Here is a 24,129-nt window from a genome sequence, read left to right on the forward strand (position 1 = left end):
TGTCTGTAGTTCATTCCCTTGTTTTTTTGACTGTCCGTCTGTTTGTCTCTCGTAGTTTTCTTTTCTCACTAGCCTTCCCTGAGCTTTTCTTTCACCTCAAGTCTTGACCTGGCCTTTGGGCTTTAAGACATAACTAGGAGGGGCTGTGAGTGCACATCCCAGCCAGGTCCTGAGTGGGTCCTTATAGGGGTGGCAGGCCTCCGGCCTGTGGGGGTTCAGGATGTGTCATCCCTCATGGTGGTGATGGTCGGGAGCAAGGAGACATGGAGGTGGGGGGGCGGGCTGTGAGATGTCCTTCCTGGACTACTGGGTTTGGAGCCCCGCGTCTTTGTCTAAGGAGGTTGAAATAACCACAAGATGAAGCTGGGTGAAAAAAGCCAGTTTACTGTACACGCGGCTCGATCCCGCTGGGGGTGGAGTGAGGCCTGAGCAGGCGCCCTCTGCAGGCCGCTGGGCCTGTTAAGACTGCTGGGGCCCCTGGGCTTCTGGCCTGAGGGGCGGCAGCAGAGCACCCTGGGGGAGCTCGGTGAGCCCAGGCTGCTTGGCCTGTGCTGCCTGGGACTGAGCTGGTCTCTGTCGCTGCATCGGTCCTCAAGACAGACCCCAAGAAGAGAGTGGCTTAGATGACAAGAGTAACTGTGAACATACTGGTTTCAGTTTCAGAGAAGAGGAGGAGGAAGGGGCTCGTGGGTACATAGCAAGGGCGACTGAAGGGAGAGTCTTGGCCAAGCTCCACGGCCAACTCCCTTGCTAGACGACCCGGCTGTTGCTTTGATCAACTCTGCTTTCATTTTCATCTCCCAACTCGGAATCTGGAAAGCAAGGAGATCTCTCAGGCTTGGAGCCAGGGCAGAGGGGATCTGTCATGCAGGAGGAGTACGGCCCTTCCTGCCCCCACCCAGGTGCAGCCACCAGCCCCCTCCCCCCTCCCGGAACAGTGTGGGGAGCAGACACGACCTGAGGAATCCCCCGCTGGCTGCCCTGGGCCTTCGGCCAGGCCACAGTGGCTGGACTGTAAGTCCCTCAACCAAAGCATCTCGGCCACCTTCACATCCCCCCCATGGCCTGGTCTGCAGATGCCTGCAGGTTGAACGGCTGGAGGAGTCTTTGCCTCGCCTCGGGGGAATGACCCCACATAATCTCCCACTCCTGAACTTGGCAGTAGGGAAGGGGGAATTAACCCAGCTTTTCCAGAAGTCTTTTGGCCATTACTCAGCTGAAGGCAGGGGGTCTTGTGATGGACGGAAGGAGCGCGAGGAGCCAGTGGGCCTGAGCAGAGGAGGCAGAGTGGGGCATTGTTCTTTATTCTTGGGCGAGGACTCCTGTTCTGGGTATGTTTCTTCCCATTGGCTTGAGTGGGTGCCCCTGATTTGGAAGTGGTTTCTGACTGTTGAAGACGGCCAGGGAGTGGGAGCCATTGCTATCCCCTCATGCTTTCCGGGCCCTCGTAAGTTTCCACCTCCTCCACCCTGTTCTTTCCCCAAAAGCAAGTTGCCTCGACTTGTGCGTGTGTGCATGTTTGGGGGGAGGGTGCTCTGCTCTGCCCCAAGGGCCTCTTGCCTGCCCTGCCTGTCCACACCCACACTGATGACGGCAGGAGGCATCGTTCCTTTCCCTGGCCTTGAACCTGGCTGTGTTGACAGTCGTTTGTGCCAACTGGAGAGCAGATGTAGGGGGAGGCTGGGTCAGTTGCCCTTACCTTGGCACCACCTGTGGCACTTGTGTGTATGGCCTCTGTTCCCAGGTGCCAGGGAGGGGTGCCCGGTGAGCGGGTTGGCAAGGGAACCACAGAGTCACAAAGAGGCTGGCATCTCTTTGGGCCATCTGGTGCGCCCTAGTGTTTTGCCCTTCCCCTCCTCCCGGTTCACCTGAACCGAGCTAGGGTGGCAGGTCACAGCTGTGACTCAGCTCTGGCAACCTTTCTTAGCAAAGGCTGCCAACCAGGTGAGTCATGCCAGGCTGCTGGGGACCAAAGAAGAGTGGGGCCCTGGGGAGGGCGCCAGCCATGTGGCTCTGCCCTCTGCTGTCCTGGCTCTTGTCTGGTGGTGGCTCTGGCAGGAAGCCAGGCAAAGGCTGCCTCTGACCAGCTGCCAGGACGCGCCCCGGGCAGGGCTCGCCCGCGTTTGGGGCAGCGTGCAGGGCTGCAGGCAGAGAGAGAGGAATCTCACCCACGTTTCCAGGGGAGAAATGGCTGCTCCCCATTGCCGCCTGGAGCCAGGGCAGCAGCAAGCGCGCAGGGCGCTTGCGGGGGGGGGGGGGGGGCCCGTGGCGGCCCCTCCGCCGGGATTCCTTTCTAGGGTTAGGATGCGCTTCTCCAGCCTCCGCCGCCAGGCGCCGCGCCCGGGGGAAAGGCTCGCGCGCGGCCAGCGCCTCCGGGGGAGCAGGGCGGCCGCGCCCGCGGCGGTCAGTAGGGGGCGCCCCCGGCTCGCCGAACCCACCGAGCCGCGGGGCCCGCGAGGTCCCGCCCGGGGAACTGCGGCGTCCCGGGTGGGGCGGGGAGGGCGCCCGGCCCGAGTCCTCCCCCGCGCGCCCACCGAGGCGCCCCGGGGCTCCCTGTCGCGCCCCCTCCCGAGCCGGGGCGCTGCGGGAGGCCGGGCTGAGGGCCTCGAGGGGGCGCAGCGGCGAGGGGGCGCCGGCTCCGAGGAGGGCAGCGGGTTCCCCTCCCGGCGCGCGGCCACCCGGCCCGGGAAGCGCCCCCTGCGGCTCTGGACGCGGTGCGCCCCGCCTCGGCCCGCGTGCCCGGAATACTAAGTGGGGTTCGCTAGTGCCAGAATCTGGGCCCCACCCTGCGGAGATGTGGGCTGGTCCACCCCCTCGAGGCCTGTGTATTGGGGTCCCCTAGAGCATCACTGGACCCGGCTGTGTTGGGGCCACGAGGGCCGCCCCTTGGGGTCGCGCGGCCTGGATGGAATCTCTGGGAGGGGCTGAGAATCCTTTTCCTAAGTTCCCCAGGTGAGGCCCGCGGTAAAGCCCGCTCGGGCATCACTGTTCCAAGTCTTTTAGGGGAGACGCTTGGAACCCCTGCCCTCTCCCCGCCAAGCCCTCTCGGCACGGAATTGCCACCCCGCGGCTAGCGCCGCCCTGGCCAGCGAAGCACCTTCCCTTCGGGTGGAGTGCCCATGCGATAACGGGGCGCGTGAAGACGCCCGTCCTGCCGCCTCGGAGGGGCCTTTCTCAGCAGCCCGTTCTCCTGCTGAATGTCTGAACCCAGCAGGCCCACTTGATGGGGGGATGGTGAGGGGCCCAGGAGTGTCCTCTTGGGTAATGGCTGAACAGCCCCCTTCCAGGGCTTAGCAGAAAACCTGAGAGCCCCCCCTCACCCCAGCCCTTGAGAACCCCAGCAGAGGAAAAGGAGAAAAGCCCGCTGCAGTCAGTCATGCCCCTGGAGTCACCTGCGCCCCACAGGACAGGCCTCCCCTTTGTGGGCCCTTTTCCTCTTCAGGATGACTTAAAACTCTCATCTGCACTGCACCCAGCAGCTCGGCAGTTTTCCCAAGCTCTGCGGGGCTGTTTCTGCCCCTGGGGGGTGCTCCTTCCTTCGCCCCCAGCCTGAGGGGTAGGGCATGACAGAACAGAAAGGCGCACAGGCCCTCAACGGGGCAGGCGACCCCCGACCTACTTTCATTTTCTTCCGGTCTGGGTTGTGGGTAATTTCTTGACAACTGTGAGAAAGAAGACAATGAAAAGTGAATTGTTTTTCCAGAGCAACTGTGAACAGACGCATGATCCCCTGGTCTGGGGAACGTTCTAGGAATCCCTTATTCGCCTTAAAGGGCCAGGGAGGCCGGGCGAGGCGGGGGTGCTGGGGCAGAGTTATATTTGGCACCTGCCCGCCTCAGCAGCCTTCACCCGGGTCACCTTCCCTGGTTCCGACTCTGGCAGCGAACAGACTTGCTTCCGTTCAGCAACTGATCTGAACAGCCGAGCCCGTCTGACCGTCCCAGTCACGGCCACAGGCTGCGGGGGTGAAGGCGGTGCTAATTGGCCACTTGCCTCGCCACTGGCTTTTAAACAATCGGTTGTATTCTCTGCCTGGCAGGAAGCAGCAGGCCCATCAAGGCTCTGGATCCCTCTTTGTTCTGACTTTATGGCATTTTTATGCCACAAAAAGAAACACTGTGTCTCCATGGAACCCCATTGTGCCAGGCTGCCGTGATGGGGCTGCGGTGCTGTGGGCTGGTGTTCTTCCCCAGAGAAGAAGGCCTTTGTGACAGGCTGGGGGACAAAAGCTGGGGTGCTGGACACTGTTACTGGGGCAACTGCCTGGCCAGTGTGGAGGCCAGTTTGGCCTCTAGGTCCTTTCTCATGCCTGAGGAGCAAGAGGAGGAGGTGGTCCCTCTGGCCTCATGCAGAGATGGGTGGGTGGACTGTGGCTTTCCCAGGTCAGCGACTGCCCTGCCCGCTAGTTTCCTACACATGAAGGTTTTCACGGAGGTGAAGAGTTACTCCAGCACACCCGGCGAAGACAGGGCCGCCTCTTGCCCAGGAGCTTCAGCGCCTAAGGATGGGGAGGGCCCAGCTGGCTTCTCCCCCTTCCAGGCGCTCTCTGCAAGGCAGCGCCACTTCTGCTTCCAAATTGCAAACCTCCCGGTTTACAATCCTGGGGTAGAAATCCAGGCATGCAAACCCTTCTCGTTTGCTCCCTTCCTACGCCTCCAGGCTCACTTCCTGCCCGTCCCAGACACACTCAACTCCTTGACTTTGCCAAACAGGCAAGTCTTCATATCTCTGCACCTCTGGGCTTCCTGGTGCGGAGAATGCCTTTTCCTTCCCCACCTACTCTTGTCCATCTGCTAAACTCTCTACGACTTGCATCAAACATCACCTCCCGAGCTGATCAGCTGATGGCAGTGATCGTGGAATCAGCTCTGCCTTCAGGTTCCTGGAGCAGTGGGGAGGCTGATGGCAAAGAGTCCAACCTAACTGAATTAAAAAGCAAGCCCTGGGCCTCCCCTGTGGCGCAGCGGTTGAGCGCTGGGTTGCGAAGCTGCGCGCGGCCTCTGCGGCGCCGGTTCGATCCCCAGCTGCTCCCCGGCCACCAGAGGAGGGTCCCACATGGCGCGCAGACCTCTCCTGCCGCCCGCTGCTCCCCTCAGCAGTGTACTTCGGTCCTTCTGCCTGCTCTGCTCCCCGCTCTGGCTCTGGTGAATTCTCTCACCCTCCCGCGCTTCTGACTGTACCCAGTGCATGTATAAACAAAACAAACAAATAAAATAAATAAATAAAACATGCCTCTATAAAAAAAAAAATAAAAAAAAAGCAAGCCCTGAATGTCCCTGAAGCTGTGGCCTGGAGCATGTCCCGGAGGAGGAGGAGGGGGAGAGAATGGAGTCTAACTCTCCTCTACTTTCCTCCACCTCTGGGTCCATCTTCCATGCCAATACAACATCCTTGGGTGGTCCCACTTATACATCTAGTCTCTCTTTAGACTCTGAGTCCCTTGCAGCAAGAGGTGTCTTATTCACCTTGGTTTCCAGAATGTCATTGAGAACCTGGCACACAGTAGGCACACAGTAGGTGTACAGGAAGTCTTTGACTAAATGAATATACCTTGGGCATGGGAGTGGTTCTTTTGCTAGAATACCTTCTCTGCACTGATGTGTACTGTCACTTCCTCCAAACACAACTCAGGACTTGCCTCGTAGAAGAAGCAGGTTCTGGTTCATGAGTTCACTGTCTGAGCATCAAAGTTATTGAGCATGGGCTGCGTGCCAGGCATTCCCTAGGCCTGTGGGACACAGAGGAGATAAAGCCTCCACGCCCAACTTGCTCATAACCACCCCCTTCAGACCATGCTTTTATCTGGCACTTTTGTGCCAAACTTTGGCTAACCCCTCTTTGGCTAAACCCTCAATGCTCCTGGCACCCAAGGTTCTGGGGGCACGGGCAGTGGTCTAGTGTGGGCCTCTGTGAGGCAGCCAGGTGTAGAAGGCTTCACTTGGCCTTCAGATGGCTCATGGCCTCACTGGGCAGACAGCTTGTCTGTGGGTTCACAAGAACCCTCAGGAAGCCCCAGCCCGAGAAGACCTTGTGTTGCCAATTTCACAGCCTCTGAGAATTCAGTAGGCCCAGCGGGTCCTCTTGACCGGGTGCAACTTCCCAATTCTTTTGCTGGTTTTATAAAGATGTGAGTCTCATCTCTCAGCTGGCCCAATGCCTCCTCCAGCAAAGGGACATCATGGTGTCGAGTGTGGCAGACGCGTCACCTGAGGCCCCTCTCGGCCCCTGGCTTGGTGCATGAATCATGGTCCTCACCCTGTATCTTGAAGGCACAGGACCCAGAAGCCTGGCAGCGGGAGGGGAGGGGGAAGGGGATTCTCTCCCGATGAACCTCTCTTTGGCTAAACATTGCCCTGAAATCTGGAGTGTTTTCCATGAGAAAATCCGGAAGAGTGGGAACTTGACAAAAGCCCCATGTTTTCCTATTTGTGTTCCTCTTCCTGGTGACGTGGGCCGGGTTTTGCTTGGTGGTTGAAGTGGGTGAGATCTGTTTCCTTTTGCTCACGTGAAATGGAGGCCCGTGGTGCAGGCCCGACAGTGCTCCTTGGCCTGTCTGCTTCCTTCCGCCCTGGTTCCCAGCCCAGCCTCGGTGACACCGACTCCTTCCCTAGGATAGTTTCACCAGAAGGTTCTGAAGAGTCAGGGCTCTGGGCCTCGGCGGTCCCCCTGGGGGCTGGTGGCGTGTCGTCTCTGGAGTTTGCCTTGCGGCCCTGGAGGCCGCCGCTGTGTCATCCCGCTGCCGCTGCGGCCATCTGCAAGCTCTGTCTCCCCCGGGTGCGCGGCAGCTCAGCGTGTAGTAAAAAAGTTCATTAGGGAGATGTGGGATCATGAAAATGAGGTTACAGAAATGCTAACAAAGGATCATTTCCTGCTTCCTGTGCTTTTGAAAATGGATTTCTCTGTGGGATTTATGTCCCCGTCCAAGCTGTGGAAGACTTGAAGGGAAGACTGGCCTGGGTCACAAAGAGGGTGAGGTTCCGGAGGAGCTGGGCTGGCGCAGACCCAGCCTGTTCTCTTCAGGAAGAGCTGACACTCGAAGGGGAGAGTTTAAGTCAGAAAACAGAAGGGGCAAATGGAGAATTCTCTGACTACAACTTCAAGCCCGCATTCCTAATAGAGATGTGACCCATGTGGCTCAACACAGCCTCCGGTCCTTCGGGGTCTGTGGCCACGCAAGGACACCCGGAAACCCTTGGGCTCCAGCCTCCAGGCGGTGATGGCGCTGGCCTGGCCACTTGTCCACTTGAGGTAGAAGAGGAGACGGACAGGGAGGGAAGTGGGGGTGGGGAGGACCCCCTGAGCTGCCTCATGGCATGGTGGGTGATGGTCCACGGTCGCCCCGGCTGGCTTTCCTGGGATGACCTTCTGGTGTGAGCAGAGGTCAAGTTTCAACCCCAAGGGTGTTCTGGGAACCCAAAACACTAAATTTAGGTCAGCACCTAGCATGACCTCGAAGTGAGGCAGGTGCTCCCCCTCCCCTGCTAGGCCTCAGAGAGGCATTTAACCAGGGGAAGTTCCTCGGGGTTCAGGGATCTGCTGTGACAAGGACCGAGGGGGCATGGACACTTCAGAGGCTGCCTGCCCGCCTCCCGCATCCGGTGGCTGTTGCTACGACCAGGCTGCGGCAGCTACAGCCGCCCCCTCACACCACGCAGCTTCCTAGAGGGCCCTCGGTCCTCTTGTTGGGGGTGGGGCTGGCCACAGAGAGCAGCCCTGCTAAATGCACCCTCATGTCTCTCATGACATGTGGGGACACCTCTAGCACCTTGATTTCTTGGCACAGGGAATCACCAGAGGCTGGGCGGGCACCCCGGGCTCCAAGGCAGACCGCGCAGGAGTCCTCTGTGTTTAAAGGGTGCTCCTTGGGGGCCGGGGCCTGCAGGCTTGGGCAGTGGGCACGCCCACATATCATGCACCCCCAACTCCAGCCTTCCTGCCGGTCCATCTTGGGGACGGGGAGGACATCTCTAGAGACGTGCTTGCTTATATGGCCCTTGATGACTATTCCACTACTCCTCCTGTTTCCCGGCGAGCAGTTAGGAGATCTGGCTTTTCAGCCAAGGGCCACGGTGCACACGCTTAGCAGACACCAAGTCTCCGGCCTAACGGTGACAGCGCCACTCTCCTACCAAGTGATCCTGAGCATCTCCGCAGTGTGCACAGCCAGTGAATGGGGGGGTAGGGCTCGGGGGGCTGCTGCCGGGTGGTGGGGCGGGGTCAGACTTACCCTCTCGCGCCTGATGCGGTTGTAGTTGAGTCTCATGAGTTCCGCAAACCTCTGCTCGTAGAGGTGCAGCAGCAGCACCAGGTACAAGCCTGAATTCATCAGCTCGTTCTGTGCCTAAATATGGAAAAGGAAACGGTGACATTTGTCAGTAAAATACCTATTCATGGTCTCCACTGTGGGGGGAGGGTAAAGGCCGAGAGATGACGAGAAATGGCCTGCTGGAAGGTCCCCAGACCTGGTCTTGGGGAGCACAGAGCAGGAGGGGCTGAGGTGGGGGTCAGGGCAGCCATCCTGGAATTCTTCGCTACCCGGTGGACAATGCTCTGAGAAAGTTCCAGGCTTAATCCCACGCCACGAACATTTATTAAGCAGTTCCATGCACTGAATCTTGTGGGGTATTTTGGGGAGCAGGAGTCCAAGTCTCAGCAGCTCCCATTGGGATCCCGTTATCTGATGAGGAGAGAGAGGCTTGTTCATAAACGGCGGGACCTGCCAAGGGCCACACGGGCTGGTCCGGCAGGGGGTGTCTGGCTTCTTGGTGGTTGTTAAAGGACCGGGGCGGGCTCGGGTAGGTGGCGTGAGCCTTTCAGACAGAGGCGCCGGCGCAGCACAGGCAGGGGAGGCGCGGCGAGGGCAGAGCCCATGTTGGGCAAAATTCCCGAGTCACGGTGAGCCTGGGGTGGAGAAGGGGGCGTTGCTCTGTTGATCTAAGAAAGCGCTGGCATGGCGAGAGGGCGCGGGGGGGCCGTGTGGGGCGGAAGTGAGGAGTCAGGCTGTTGTGCCCCCCGCATGCGAGGAGTCTGCCGGGGAGTAGACACGACACACGGCTGGGCCCGAGCTGGGCGGGCCTTGCTGTGGGAGGATCTGGGACACAGGTGCCAGGGGGGCAAGTTCTTTCCCGGCTCCCTCGTTGGCCCAGAGCAAGGGCTCAGGCCTCACTCCTGCCTTTGCAGTTGGACTCAGTGTCCTCCCTGAGGCCCCTGCCCAGCCTGGCCTGTTACCATTGAACCCCCCAGAGGCGTGTTCCCCGGCCAGGGGCTCGGGTGGCAGCGTGACCCGCAGGGCCTTTGCTCGTGTTCTCCCTGCCTCGCTCTGGAGCTGACTTCTGTGCCTGTTCTGAGTGTCCCTCTGTCACCTTCTACCAGGCGGTGTCCAGAGGCCCCACCTGCCGCTGTTCCTTCACCCTCTGGCGCGGAAGCATTTGTCTGTTTCATACGCTGCACCCTGCACGTGGCCTTCTCCTGGCGGGTGGGTTGTGTCCCATGTTTCTCGTGGGTGCTTGGCAGCTGGGAGGTGCTGCGGGAGGACGCGCCCATCTGGCTGTCCACAGCTGCTTTGTCCGCAGCTGGTTTGGGGTCTCTGCTGTGATGCCTGCCCTTTGCACCGTTCACAGATCTTCAATAAATTAGCGGCATTAGCAACCCCACTCCTTCCTCGCTGCTGCTCTAACCCCCATCTGTCCTGTGCCAAATCCCCACCGTGGTGGGAGGCTGCGGTGGGCAGCCCTGGTGCTCAGGAAGCCCCGAGGGGAATAAATTCGCAGCAGCGGCTTGGCCTTTTTTCCACAACAATTGGGAAAGGTCAGAACTTGCCTTTCTTCCCCAGGATGACCAAAGTTTGGCCTGACACAGCAAACACTTCAGTGCCCCTTCCTTCCGCGGTAGCCTGAGGGGCTTCGCGGCTGTGTTCCTGGCCCAGTCGATGGAGGGCGGCCCTGGAAGCTGGCACAGAACACACCTCTTCCAGGGCAAAACAGCTGCCTGAAAAGGTGCCCTTGTTGAGCAGGATCGATGGGCTCCTCCGTCTGAATTGGGGCCAACTCCAGATCCTGGTCTCAGCCAACCCTTCACTGAGAAGGCCCGTCCGCCGCGCCACGGTGCTGTCTGCAAAGGCTCCACTCAACTGTCCCTCCAAGTGAGCTTCCTATTTGCAGCCTTTGGTCACCTTATCTATGCTCTCTCCAACCTTGGCTTAGGGCAGGCAGAGGAAGTTGCTTGTTTTCCTCTTTTTTTTTTTTTTCCTTCTGTGTTAATTGTCTCTTCCCACTCTTGTCTCAAGAGTTACGCATCCTTAAGTCTGTCTTGCAAGACACCACGTCTGTGAAGCACTCCTGACTTACCCATCAGCTGCTCCTCACAAAACGGTCCTTGTCTCCCATTTGCTTGCCTGGGCCTTGGCCCCTGCACATGCGCGGAGCTGCCCGTGGTCGGGTCTCTCTCCCCGGGGTTCTCATCAGTGAGCCTTTATGCGCAAAGACACGCTGATGCAAAATGGCAAATCAATCAGCTAGAAAATGGCTTGGAACGATCAGGTTTGTCAAAGCATTCGGGGAAATCATTTACTTTTTATGACTCAATAAGGCCCAGAGGCACGCAGATGGGAAAATATCCACTAATGTTTTCTGCAGATAATTTGAAAAGTCACTTCCAGCAGATTGTGCCTCTTCTCTGGTCTGTGGGAGGGAACGTGTCGCACGGCACCATCCATCTCCCGGGTCAAGCTCCTTTTTGTAGGCTGGGACGAGCTCGCACTACCCACCGGGGCCCAGGGCCAATCAGAGCAGGCGGTTCATAGTCCGCGCCCGGTCATCCTCATAGGCCGAGCCACAAGTGGGAGGGACTTGTTTGCAAAGAAAATTCCTTTCCCAAGTCCCGCAAGGGCAAAGTGGGCCAGGTTTGGAAGGTAAATTTGCTGGAGACTCCTGCTCTCCCTGATCCACCCCTTCCCTGACCTGATGGCCTCGTGTGGGAAGGAGCAGGGGTGGGGTAACTTAAAAGGGAGCAGGTTGTGAGCAGTGGCAGCCCGCCTGCCAGATGTTTATCTTTCTTTTCTCTTGCTCCTCCCCACCCCCAATTCATTTTGTTAATATTCATTTTGGCCAAAAGCTTTGCTGCGGGTGGAAATTCTCCATATAATCCTCTCAAAGAACCAGACAGCCTGGCTGAACTTTCTACCGAGTTTTCAAGTATGTTCAGGAGATGCGCCCAGGTGTGAGGGTGATTAGGTGACTGCGTGTGTCCAAGGGCATCTGTCCACGGCTGAGATGGAGCCGGGCCAGGGCTGTGCTCTGGAGCAGTGATAGCCAGAGGCCCGCTGAGACCCTCCTGTGTACCAGGCAAGGCTGGCAGAAGCATCTCTATCACACAGTGGGCGTAGGCCTCCAGGGTGGGCAGCCTGGGCTGTCAAGCACTATGACTTTGGACAGAGTTTTCACTGTGCATGATGAAAGTGATTCCATTTACAAAAGGGGAGAAGATAAGCTGTGTTCTGCCTATTTCCCTAAGGCATTATGGCAAAATGAGCTCTTACAGTGAATGTGGCATATACAGAACAAAAACCTCCTACAAGAGGATAGAATCAAAGACAGGATTCAGATCAGTTGCCTGGCAAGGACCAGATCTGCCTTGCTTGTTCCTGTGTTCCTAGTGTCTACCCCAGTGCCTGGTAGGCTCAATAAATACATGCATAGATCAAAGATGAGAAAAACAATATATGCAACTTTGGTCTATTCAGCCATGATATTTGGCCCTAGTGGCTCCACATTTAACATGCATCAGAATTAACTGAGCGGGCCCCAGCCACCATACCCATGTGCACATGACGCCCTGACCACTGCCAGCAGCCCAGCTACTCCAGCCCATTTCCTACAGCCTCACCAGTTAACTAAGAGCCATGCTAACTCCAGCAGTTAGCTGCCCTGCTGACACCACATGCTCCACACCACTGCCTGTCCAGCAAACATCAACATGTCAGGGAGTATAGACACACAGATACATGCCTGGTAGCAACTTTAGGCAGCCAAACACCAAGATTCGACCTACAGCATCACCTACTATGCATAACTGAGTCCAGAGCTGAGGCTAAACCCCAACAATGCACTGCTGTCTGATGGGGCTGACAGCCCTACCCGTAGTGCTGCACTGGCACAGCAGACAGGAGGTAGGGCCCACAAAGGGGATGCAACTTGAAGGGTTAATTTGGGGAGATGAGCTCCTGGACTCCATGTAATATCACCTGTATAAAACCAAACCCACAGTATTCAAACATAAGTGTTGCCTAAAACACAGAAGTAATCACAGAGAACCTGGCAAAATGAGGGAGACAGAATAACAAAACAAAACTCCAAAACAAAACTCTGGAGAAAGACCTAAAGAAACATTAAAAACTACTTGAGGAAGGACTCAAAGGAATGGTCATAAAAATGCTCACCAATCTTAGAAGAAAGGAGAAGTAGAAAATTTAAGGACAATCCAAATAAGTCACAGAACTGAAGACTATAATAAAGAACTAAAAATGCAATAGAGGGGGCCGATAGCAGATGGATAAAGCAGAGGAGCAAATAAGTAAGTTGTAGCACAATGTAAGAGAACTCACCTAGACAGAGCAGCACAATGAAAGCCTTTTAAAATTTTTTTTTTAAAAAAGAAAACCTGAGAGACCTCTGGCACAACATTAAGAGGAGTAATATTCACACTGCAGGAGAAAGAGTAGCAGAAGAAAAAGGTGGAGGCCGGGAGAAGGAAAGAAAGGGGGAGGGAGCGGAGAGGGACAGAAAGGGCTACGAAAAAATATCTGAGGAAATAATCGCCAAAAACTTCCCTAATCTGGGGAAGGAAACAGATACCCAGGTGCAAGAGGCCTAGAGAACTCCAGAGACCCGTATCAAGACAGATTATGATCTAAATGGAAAATATTAAATCTAGAGGATCTTACAAGCAGCAAGGGCACATACAAGGAATGAGATTATAAGACTATCAGCAGACTTTTCAACAGAAATCTTGCATGCCAGAAGACAGTGGCAAGACATACTCTAAGTGCTGAAAGGAAGAAAACTTTCAGCCAACAGTTCTATACCCACCAAGGGTGTCAATTAGATTTGAAGAGGAGGAGCCTCCCTGGTGGCACAAGGGGTTAAGCACCGCACTATGAAGCAATCCGCAGCCCCTGCAGCATGAGTTCGAGCCCCAGTCGGCCAGGGAGCAACCCACATGGCACAGCAGACCTCTCCTGCCTCGTCCGCTGCTCCCCTCAGCAGTGTGTTTCAGTCAGTCTGCCTGTTCTGCTCCCTACTCTGTCTCTGGTGAATCCTCTCACCCCCTGCATCTCTGGTCTGCACCCCAGGTCTTGTATGCATAAATCAATCAATCTTAAAAAAAAAGATTTGAAGAGGAGATGGGGAGTTCTCCAGAGGAGCAAGAACTAAACAAATTCATCAGCATTTAACTGGTATTGCAGAAATGCTAAAGGGATTCATTTAAACTAAAAAGGCATTGAATAAAGCAGGAAATACCTGAAACAAAGAGAATGTAGGTCTTGCCTCTAAGCAAGCCGTGCGTCTGAGTTTATCAGAGTAGGTTGGTTCATGTCTAGTTGTTATTTATGAGGTTTTGTGTGACTTAACAACTTTGGATGTTATTTTCACCTGTAAAATAGGAAAAATATGCCTGCCCCTGCCTATCTTCCAGAATTATTGAGAGGGATAAATGAAAATTTATTTATGACAACATTCTGCAAATTAGAGCGCCATGTAAAAGTAAGTTATTGTTATTATACCTGGGGAGGAAAATCAAGAGAAGAGAGTAGGCAAAGAAAATAGAAAAAAGAAGTGGAAGGAAAGATCATGGTGTTGGACAGGATGGCTTCAAAGAAATCTTTTAAGTCCAAAATTCTGTGGTTGAATAGAAAAAGAGAAAATAATAAGGTATCAAAACATATATCAAAAATAGCCATCTGCGCAGCAGTTGAGCACTGGGTTGCGAAGCTGCCCGCAGCCTCTGCAACAATGGTTCGATCCCCGGCTGCTCCCCGGCCACCAGAGGAGGGTCCCACATGGCACACAGACCTCTCCTGCCGCCCGCTACTCCCCTCAGCAGTGTACTTCGTCACTCTGCCTGCTCTGCTCCCCGCTCTGGTGAATTCTCTCACCCTCCCGTGCTTCTGACTATACCCAGTGCTTGTATAAATAAATAAATAAATAAATCTTTAAAAAAAAAAAAAAAGCCATCTGTCCAATACCATGATTTGGAATTGTCTACTTAACAAACATAGTCTGATATAAGCCTCTCTGCACCCTTGAAGACCGCCGACAGTGCTGACGGGGCACCTAAGGGCATGGCCCCAGTGGGTGGTCATATCGCCAGTGAGACATCTGTTGCAGATGTCTCGGGCTTTACCCCCCAGGGCACATGGATGGAGGCCTCCCACCTCCATCTCCTCCCTCATCTCAGTGGGCTCTCTGGTCCTGAGAGCAGGTCAGCCCCTTCGGTGGCTGTTCCAGCAGCAGCCCACCCACCCTTATTTAGATCTTCCAACACCACACTTTTTGCTCTCTTCTGGACCCCGGGCCGCTGGCAGTGTATGCATGGCCTCTGATGGATGGTAGGCATCCTGTAAGTGCTTTTCAAGTTAACCTCTTGTGTGCATGTTGCTACACTTAAAAAAATATTGGCACTTGGTCTCATCCCAGACCAATTAAATCAGAATCACTGGGGGTGGGCATTGGCATTTTAATAGGAAGAAAAAAAGACACACCACTCAATGTTGATTTTAATTATGTTTGTGATTTTCATGATTAAAGATAAAATAAAAATTAAATGAGAAAAATGGGTGAGAAATCAGTGAGAGTGTTGCCGGAGGTCAAGGGAGAGCCAGACTAGGCTGCTTCTTTGCCCCTTTTTTGCCTGCGTCTTTATCTGGCACCAGAGATCCCACTTCTGGGGAGGAGAGCCTGTTTGCCAAGGAGTGTACAGCCTGAAAGTTGGTTGGGTCATGGGTCCAGATGAGCCAAGGTTTGGGAGTCAGGGGAGGGGCCCGGAACCCCAGAAGTGGACACGCGTCAACTCTGTGGCCAGGCCAGGGGCCTCCCCAGTGGGGACCAGCTGAGGTTGTAAAACTCCATCTTGATCTTATTTGTGTTAAACAGCAGCCCCTTCAGTCTCTATCCGTGGAGAGTTTCTGAACTTGACTAAGTCAGGCTTCCCTGGTGGCTCAAGTGTAACTCAGACTGTAAGCAAACAGACCCTGTTAAATTCCCAACGGGCTGTCGGAACAAGCGCGAGCCCTCGACCGCTTTCCACCGGCAGATGACTGTTGTGTGTGGCTTCTCGGGACCGTGGTTTTCCCACCAGGGTGGGTCTGTCAATCCAGTTTCTACCTGTGATTATAATGAAGGGCATTTTCAAAGGCTTCGGTGGCCTGTCAAGTTCTCACTGAAACCAATTTAAACGTCTTTCTGCTTCCACATAGAGTAAATTATGGGGCAGGATATTTTCCATGTCCCCCTCCAGATCCACTTGCCGCCCTGCTCTGTGGCCTTGAGGCTGATCTCAGTGCATTCGTTAACTCGGCCCCTGGTCCCCTGGCTCCCCACTGGGGCTGGCCGGTGGGAGGTGCTGGCGGGAGCTTCTCCCTGGACTGCGATGGTGGGGCTTCTCTGTGGCCGGAACGTGGGGTCCTCATTGACTGGGACTCTCTGCACATGCGCCACTGTAGATGAGGCGCGGGGGCTTCCCTACACCCAGCCCTGCAGGTGGGAATGCTCTTCCCCGGCTTCCGGTGAGAGAGCTGAGGTCCAGAGAGTTTATGACCTTTCCCCAAGGTCAAGGTCACTGGCAGCGGGGTGGGGATGGGTCTAGGATGAGGTTTACATCTTAGTCAAAGCAGGAAGACTGCTTGGAGTGGGCCGCCACAGGAGCACAAGCATTTACTAGTGTTATTCCTTTAGTATCTGTTTGGTGGAGTTTCAGGAAAAGGACATTTATAATCAGAATTTTGTCCAGTAAGTTCTTCTCCCAGCTAGGCCTCACTTTCTGAGGGGAGCAGAGGACCTGGGTGGGGGGCCCTCGCCTGCATGCTGCCCTGTGCTGGGGAACAGAGCTGCGTGAGCGGAGGTGGTGGGGGGTTCCAGGAGGCCAAGGTTCCAGGCAGCCCCCGCAACAGAACAGACCCCAGAGAGGTGCAGGGCACCCTGTTCTTACCCTTTCTTTCCCAAGTTGCTCCGTTTCCACCTGGGAAGAGCTCGTCGCGTGGGGGAGGCCACCTGTCTGTCCCCGCGCCCCCCCTGCTCTCCAGGGCAGACACTTCAGTACAACTGGACATGCTCGGGCCAGAAGGGGTTTCCTGGGACAGGCCCCGGGCCCCACAGCGTCCGCGATGCCGGCAGGCCACGCGTGTAGTTTGAACATTCCTGGTAGCCACGTGAACGGACTATTTGGAGCAAAATTGGGGACCATTTGCTCCAAGACCCTGATTTTTCTCTCTCGTGGCTGGCAAACTTGAACGACATCAGTAAATCAGGGTGTGGAGCTTGCCAGACTTGGCTGTGGCTGCGTGTCCAGTTGGCTTCTGCAGTTTCCTGCTTTTGTCCCTGACGGCTTGGGGGGAGTCTCAGCCCAGAGACCTGGCCTTTCCAGTCCTGTGACAATGTTCTGACTTAGTAACAGCCCGTTCTCAGAGAAGGGAGCTGAATGGGCGCTCCCAGGCCGCCACCCCCACCCTCCTGCCTTCCTTTCTGGCCTGGCTCCCCTCACTGACTTCAGCCCTGGGGCTGGGTGGGTGGAGTGTGGGGGTGGCCTGTGAGGGCTCTTACCCGGGACTGCTGGTGCTTGTGGTAAAGCTCCGTCACGTTAAAGTCGTCCAGGTCCACCAGCAGCCCTTGCTTGCACATCTCGCAGGTCTTTATGGCCCCCAGATCAGCTCCTGAAATCAGACACAGAGCTCTTTTGGCACCACAGCTCAGGGCCTCTCTGTGCCGACACTTGGGGTGTTTTAATGTTGACATTTTGCAAGGGGACGTGTGTGCATTAGGAATTCTGAGTTTTGGCGGCCTGCAGCCCTTTCTGCAATCACTTCTGTGGAAAATGACCTTGAATCTAGATCTGAAAAATTTCCTTTGTAATCACAGACATTATTATGCAAGCTTCATGTCAGCGAAAGTCCCATGGCCTTCAGGTCTCGCTTTCTGTTTAAATATAAACATACTGGCTCATAAATGGGAATTGCTAGGTGGAGGCCGAGGGGCTGAGGGGCTGTCATGCAGGTGTTTGCAGGAGTGGCTGCTGGGCTTGTGCTGTGTTTTCTGGCCAACCTAGGGCAGGTTCATGCAGACAAGTCAAGACCAGATGATAGCAGAAGCCTCAGTCTATGGCTTATGCCCTGGCTGCCATGCAGGAGAGTGAGGCCCAGGCCATGTGTGGGTCCTAGCGCAGCGTCCCTGGGCCAGCACCTGCACTGAGCCCAGACTCCTCTGGGAAAAGAAACATGAGGAGATTTGCTTTGCTGCTGTTTGGTGGTTATTTTATATATATACGGTATTCATTTATGCATACGAGAACTGGGGTGCAGGCCAGAGGTGCAGGGGGATGAGAGGATTCACCAGAGACAGAGTGGGGAACAGAACAGGTGGATCCACCAAAACACACTGCTGAGGGGAGCAGCAGGTGAGACAGGAGAGGTCTGCTGTGCCATGTGGGTCACCTCCCTGGCTGGGGACTGAACTCAGGCCACAAACGTTCTGCCCAGCATTATTTTCCCCAGTGAGGGGGGCTGCATTTTGACTAATGATGTGCTGGTGTTTATCTTAAGCAGGACAACATAGAGGACTAGTCAGTTACCTGCATTTATTAGGAGAGATGAGCTGTGTACTGTTTTATGCCCCAATTCTACTTTTCCCCAGTGGGGATCTAGAGAGTGAACAAAAGAGAATTGCAGAGGACAAGGAGGACCAGGTACCCCCTTATCTGCGTTTTCTTGCTTGATTTTTCTTTTAGCTTCACTCTTTAATGCTTTGGGCTATGCTGCGCTCCTGTGTCCTCAGCCTCATCCTGCCCAAAATACCCCCACGAGCAGTGGCATCTGCCCACCCTCAGCTGCACTTTCATCCCACAGCCAAAGCACTGCCTGGCAGGGCCAGTAGCAGTGGGAGTCCACTCCCTCGCCCTCCGAGGGCTGAGAACCCTGCTGACGATGTGGACGCGTCTGGGTGGCTCGGGCAGGGGTCCTTCGTTCTTGTGCTCGGGAACATGCAAACGTGGAGCAGGGACGGGGTGGGGGTGGGTGACTGATGGTCCCCGGGCTCAGGCTGGCATGAGACGGAGTGCCTGGCCAGGGCTTGCGGCCATGCCCCCGGGACAGGTTTTGCAGGCTTCCTGGAATAATGGCCGAGGAGAACAGGGAGGAGGAGGATGTGACTCTGGGGGAGAACCTTCGGGAGAGGCCTGTCTGAGAGACAGCTGTTTTCTCAAGGAGTTGTTCTTTGCACTGAGGTTCCATGGTTTTTGCTTGTTCAAGTAGTTCTCACTCCTAAAACCATGTCTGGAAGACACCTCTTGTTCTCTGCTGCGGAAACCACGGCTGACTTACTGATGTCTTAGGTTATAACCTCCCCAGGGGGGTGAGAAAGTTGCTTCAGGCCCAGTTAACAAGGTCTGTAAAAGACAGAGCTGACAAAACCAGCACGTGGGACTCTCTTGCCTAATATGGTTCTAGAAAATCAGATCAGTGCTCTTTCCCGACCTCCACTGCAAATGGCAGCTTTGCTCCCTTTTTCGGGCGATGTCTCCCCACCCCCACCTCGGATCTCCCCACCAGGGCAAGGAAGCAGGACTGTTGGGCTGGGTGTCTCCTTCTCGCATGGCTGTTGAGTGCTGTGGGGTTCAACCGTGGACCCACTTCTAGTTTCCTTCCTCCTGGGGAGGTATCTTAGCCTCTCTGCTCAGCCCCCATGTAGGGGTAGAATTCAGCAGTGTCGGGTTCCAGATTCTGCACTCAGACTGCAAAATAATTCTTGCCCCTCCCCTGGTTTGAAGACAGCATTTAGCCCCACTGCTGTCTGTCGGGGCTGGGAGCCAGGGTGCAGGGCTGGGGGCCATGGGGCCGGGGGCCATGGTTCTCCAGCTACTGCTCCTACAAGAGCCAGCGGCTGTCAAGGCCAAGGCCGAGTCCGGGCGGTGGCGCCGCCTGTTAATTAGATGCCGTGGCATTTGCTGCTCTTCTTCCCACCTACCTGAGGTTATTTTCACTTTCAGCCACTTTTTCAGGCATTCTTGATGAACAAACTGCAGGCTTCCCACACAGCCACACGGCTCCAGGAGGGGGTTGGTGGGGGAACCCCCAGCTATCTGACAGATGCGACACGAGTCTCCCTCCTCCTCGGAGTCCTCCTCCAGGAGACTAAACAGAAAACAAGCGCTCGTGACCAGAGTCTGCACGTCCGCAGTGTCCGCACATATCAGTTCCCAAGGGGCTGGCGGGGGAAGGAGCAGCCCCCTACCCCACGCCCCTCCCTCCGGGGCACCTCACTGTTCCCTCTGACCCTTCAGAAAAGCCCTCCCAGGTGCGGGTACAGGTGGTGGGGTGAGGACCCCTCCTCAGGCTCCACTGGAGTTAGTGACGCAAGCTGGCCAGGAGAAGACACTGGTCCCATAAAGCAAGAGGTGTGGGACACAGATGGGGAGCCCCGCCCCCGCTGTGGCCATAGCGTGGGGGTGGGTGTTTGGGGATCTGTGGTCGGGGGCCTGGATTTGAGACTTGCCTCTAAACTTGTGAGTTAAATGACTTTGGACAAGTTACTCAAGCTCCCTGGTGTGTTTCCCCGTCTGGGAAGCCATGTGCTAATCTGCTGCCAGCCGGCTCCACGTGGGCAGACGGGCAGCGAGGACGGTAGTGAGCCAGTCCTGCCGGGTCTTCAGTGCATCCCGTGTCCGGCATGTATGTGCACGTGGACATGCCTCAGTAGATGTTGGGTGAGACAGATAACCAGCCAGGGCATCTGGGCATAGCTCCCCAGGACTCCACACTTGCCAACCAAGTGTACCAAGATGCCCGAGTGCAGCTCCCGGCGTGTGACGCACGCACGAGGAATGAAAATGTCAGTGGATGCAGTTGTGTGTCATAGGTGGTGGGTGGGGAAGTGGTTGGTGTTCCTGTATGGAGAATTTTAAGATGTGTAGATTATTTTTTTTGTTGAGAGTTCTTGAGAGTCTTCATGTGGCTGGGGGCTGTCCGGTCAAGGAAGGGAAACTATAGTGAGGGACAAAAAAAGCAAAGACTAGGAAGAGAAGGGTGATGCTTGGGGCATAGAAGTATAATAGTCACTTTCTTGGAGACCTCCTTCCCCAAGAAAGGGGGGGTCAGTGAAAAGGAACAGATTTATAGTTTTCTATGAGGCACACAAACGAGAGATAGTGCCATGTTTATCACAGAAAGACTCACTATTTCCCACCAAATCAATTGTCCTCGGAGTAATCTATACATTCAATGCAATTCCAATAAATACAACAGTAGAGAGTTGAGAAGAAAATAGGAAGACTATTGTCTTCATCAAGATCGCAAGATACAAATCGCACCATCTGTAAAAAAGATGGGTACATTCAACTATGTCAAAGAAGAGTGTGTTTTCGTTAAAAGACATCAAGAGACAAACTGCAAATTGGGAAAAGCTATTTCGAACACGTGACTGTCAAAGGAGTAGATGAGTAGTCAGAACATAGAGTTCTTCAGAGAAGAGGATTCTAAAAGAAAAATGGGCAAAAGTATTTTACTGAAGAGGAAACACAAATGGCCATTGAACATTCAAAAAGGACATAAAACACCTGACGTCAGTAGTAGTCATGAAAATGTCAATTAGGGCCTCCCTGGTGGCGCAAGGGGTTAAACGCAGCACTGTGAAGCTCTCTGCAGCCTCTGCAGCATGGGTTTGATACCAGCTGGCCAGGGAGCTACCCACCTGGCGCAGCAGACCTCTCCTGACTCTCCCGCTGCTTCCCCTCAGCAGTGTATTTTAGTCGATCCGCCTCTTCTGCTTCCCACTCTGTCTCTGGTGAATCCTCTCACCCCCTGCACCTTTGGCCTGTACCCCAGCTCTTGTATGCATAAATAAATAAATCTTTGGAAAAAAAAAGAAAATGTAAATTAAAGCCACGACATCCTTTTACTCCCATCAGACTGGAAAACACTGGGAAGACCCAAAGCGTACAAGTGCTGGCGGAGATGGACAATGGTACACACCACTGCTCAGACCATGGATTGGCTTTCTTTAGCATGGTGGGAGGGTGCTCCCTGCCATCCCAGAACTACTGGGTCAGTGTCTCATAAAATGCAGCTCAAGTGCACCTGGAGACACTTATGAGAATGTTCATGTGGTGCTGCTTGCAGAAAACAGCAAAGAAGATGGGAGAAGGGCTAAGCTGTGGCTGATTTCTGTGATGGGATACTTTGTTCGGCTGCGAGCGAGTGAATTAAAGCCAAAAATACCAACAAGGATGCAGCTCACGAATGCTGTCAGGGGAAAAGCAAGTCGTCAAAGAACAGATTGTATTTCTACAGAGCTCAGAAGTAATAGTCATATTTCTGTGGAACTGAAAGTATCCCTAGTCTATTGCTTGGGACACACACACACACACACATACACACACACAAATGGTAAAACCACAAGGAAGAATTCTCCAACAACAACAAAACAGAAGGCAAAGGAATGATAAATGCAAGGCAGGAATGGTCTCCTGGGGGCCAAGGGAGTTTTGGGGATGGGGGCAATGAACCCACTGGGGTTCTAGCGATGCTCTCGGCTGGAAGGTGGACACAGAAATGTCTCATTCCCTAGGCTATATGTGTGTTATGTACTTACTTGTGTGTATTATAGACAGAGGGCCAAATTTAAGATTGTACGTGGTGCTGAGAAATGGGCTTGAAATATCAATAGAAGCCATATTATAATATGTGAGCCAAAGCTTAAAAAATTGCATCTGTATGCAAATGGAAAGTGGAAAGCTGTAAACAGTGCTTCTCTCTAGATTATAGTTACAGGTAATTTTTAAGTTTATATATATATTTTTAAAAGATTTGTTTATTTATGCATATAAGAGTTGGGGTATAGGCCAGAGGTGTGTGTGGGGGGTGAGAGGATTCACCAGAGACAGAGTGGGGAGCAGAACAGGATTGACTGAAATATACTGCTGAGGGGAGCAGCAGGCAAGACAGGAGAGGTCTGCTGCGCCATGTGGGTAGCTCCTTGGCTGGCCGGGAATCAAACTCGTTCTGCAGTGGCTGCGAATAGCTTCATAGGTTGCATCCTAACCCTTGTGCCTCCAGGGAGGCCCCTAAGTTTATATTTTTAATGGTTCCTAAAATGAGTATTTTTTGAAATAAGAAGAGCATACTTTTAGTACATACAGAAAAAAAAAAAAAGAGTGCTTGATAAGCAAAGTACGGAAATAATAGCTGCTGAATGCAGTGGATGCATTTCTTGAAGGAATTATTTGGGGCATCACTTTGGGTTGGGGGAACTCCAGACTCCTGGCAAGTGGGTCTGAAGCTGTTTTTTTGGGTTGGGGAGGACTGGTGTGTGCGAAGCCCTTTGATCCCGATTCATGCGCCAGTCTTTTGGTGATTTGTTTAAAGTGAGAACGAAAACCCGCTGCTAACTATACTATAAGGATATTTCATTCCCGCAACTGAGTGAAAGCATAGAGGAGTGTGGGCACATCTGTGTTCCTCTTCTGCATTTCTAAATCATTGCCAAGAAATTTTCCTCCTTAGAAAGGAATATCAACAGGCTAATGAATAGCCCAAATGAGCCACACTAAATACACAGAGAGCTCGCATTCAGAGAATCAGCTTCCAGGTCAGAAAGGCAAGCTCAGCTGTGTGGAGATTTCTGGACCTACTAAACATAGAGCTTCCATATGATCCAGCAATTCCACTCCTAGGTATTTACCCAAAGGACATAGAAACATCAATTCCAAAGAGCACCTGCACCCCTATGTTTATAGCAGCACTATTTACAATAGCTAAGCTTTGGAAACAGCCCAGATGCCCAAAAATAGATGACTGGATCAAGAAGATGTGGTACATATACACCATGGAATATTACTCAGCATTCAACAAATATAAACACATGCAATTTGCAGCAACATGGATGGCGCTGGAAGGGATCATGCTCAGTGAAATAAGCCAAAAAGAAAAAGAAAAATACCGGATGGTCTCACTCATAGCAGGAATCTAGAAAACTTAAATAAGGGACCAGGAAAATGAATATAAGAAAGTGAAAATCAAAATCAACAAAAAACTATGAACCAGAGACACTTTTTGGGGGGTGGGGGGTGGGAGGGGAAGGATTGGGGTCAGAATGGGGCGTTTGCAATTGTATGGGGAATATAAAAATAAAATTTATTATTTAAAAAAAAAAAAAAGAAAGGCAAGCTCAGGGCCCGGTAAACACCCATCATAAATCAGACGGTAGAATCCCGAGGTGGAGTTTAACGATGGCTTTAAAAAGTATCCGATGTCGGAGTTGTGAAATACCCCAAGATGGCCTCCCAAGAAGGGAAGGATCAAAGAAAAGGACCATTTAAAAAAGATCAAATTTCTCTCTCTCCCCTGCATTTGAAAGAGCACACAAAATGCTCTTGTGGTTACCCCAGAGGCCCGTTGGGGAACCCAGATAACTATGGTAACTGTTTGGGAACAGCCTTTTGGTTTGGAAGATTCAGATTCTAGAGCTGTAGTTTGGATTCACACAAAATCCCCCTATGGAAAGCTGGTGAACTTCAAATGCTGAGCGGCCCATTCTCTGGGGAGATAGCAACCTCTCTCGTGCAAAAATCTCACTGGTGAGAAGTGCTATTCCCTAGGGACAGCCAGATACACTTACATGCAAGTTACGGTATTCAAGGAACACTTTGGGAATACCGAAGAAATGCAACTCCCAACCTTTCCTTATATACATGTATTTTAAGAGCAATTAGATCATATTCTTGATAAAAGCAATCATTAAAATGTCAAGGAAGGCCTTCCTCTGGTTTAAACACCCCTCCATCTTCTAATCAAAGTGTTGGTTATTTTAGCACTAGGATGGAGTTTGTTTTTTTTAAAAAGTGTACATATCTCATTATGAGATGTCCTCA

At 53.5% G+C, this 24,129-nt stretch overlaps 1 protein-coding gene across 2 annotated transcripts in view; it reads right to left on the bottom strand.

Annotated features, from left to right (window-relative positions):
• Nucleotides 1-372: 372 nt before the first annotated feature.
• MARCHF10 (membrane associated ring-CH-type finger 10) overlaps nt 373-24,129 on the bottom strand; it is a 73,008-nt gene continuing 49,251 nt past the window's right edge. For both annotated transcript variants that reach the window (XM_037492661.2, XM_037492660.2), the window contains 5 exons: nt 19,230-19,396; nt 16,815-16,924; nt 8,228-8,341; nt 3,620-3,662; nt 373-812 (listed from right to left, as the gene is read on the bottom strand). In XM_037492661.2, the coding sequence (XP_037348558.1) occupies nt 751-812; nt 3,620-3,662; nt 8,228-8,341; nt 16,815-16,924; nt 19,230-19,396 (496 nt within the window). In that variant the 3' untranslated portion in view covers nt 373-750. The remainder of the gene's footprint in view (nt 813-3,619; nt 3,663-8,227; nt 8,342-16,814; nt 16,925-19,229; nt 19,397-24,129) is intronic.

The sequence above is a fragment of the Talpa occidentalis genome, unplaced genomic scaffold, assembly GCF_014898055.3.
Source record: "Talpa occidentalis isolate TD23 unplaced genomic scaffold, MPIMG_talOcc4v2.1 talOcc4.7, whole genome shotgun sequence".
Lineage (NCBI taxonomy): Eukaryota > Metazoa > Chordata > Mammalia > Eulipotyphla > Talpidae > Talpa > Talpa occidentalis.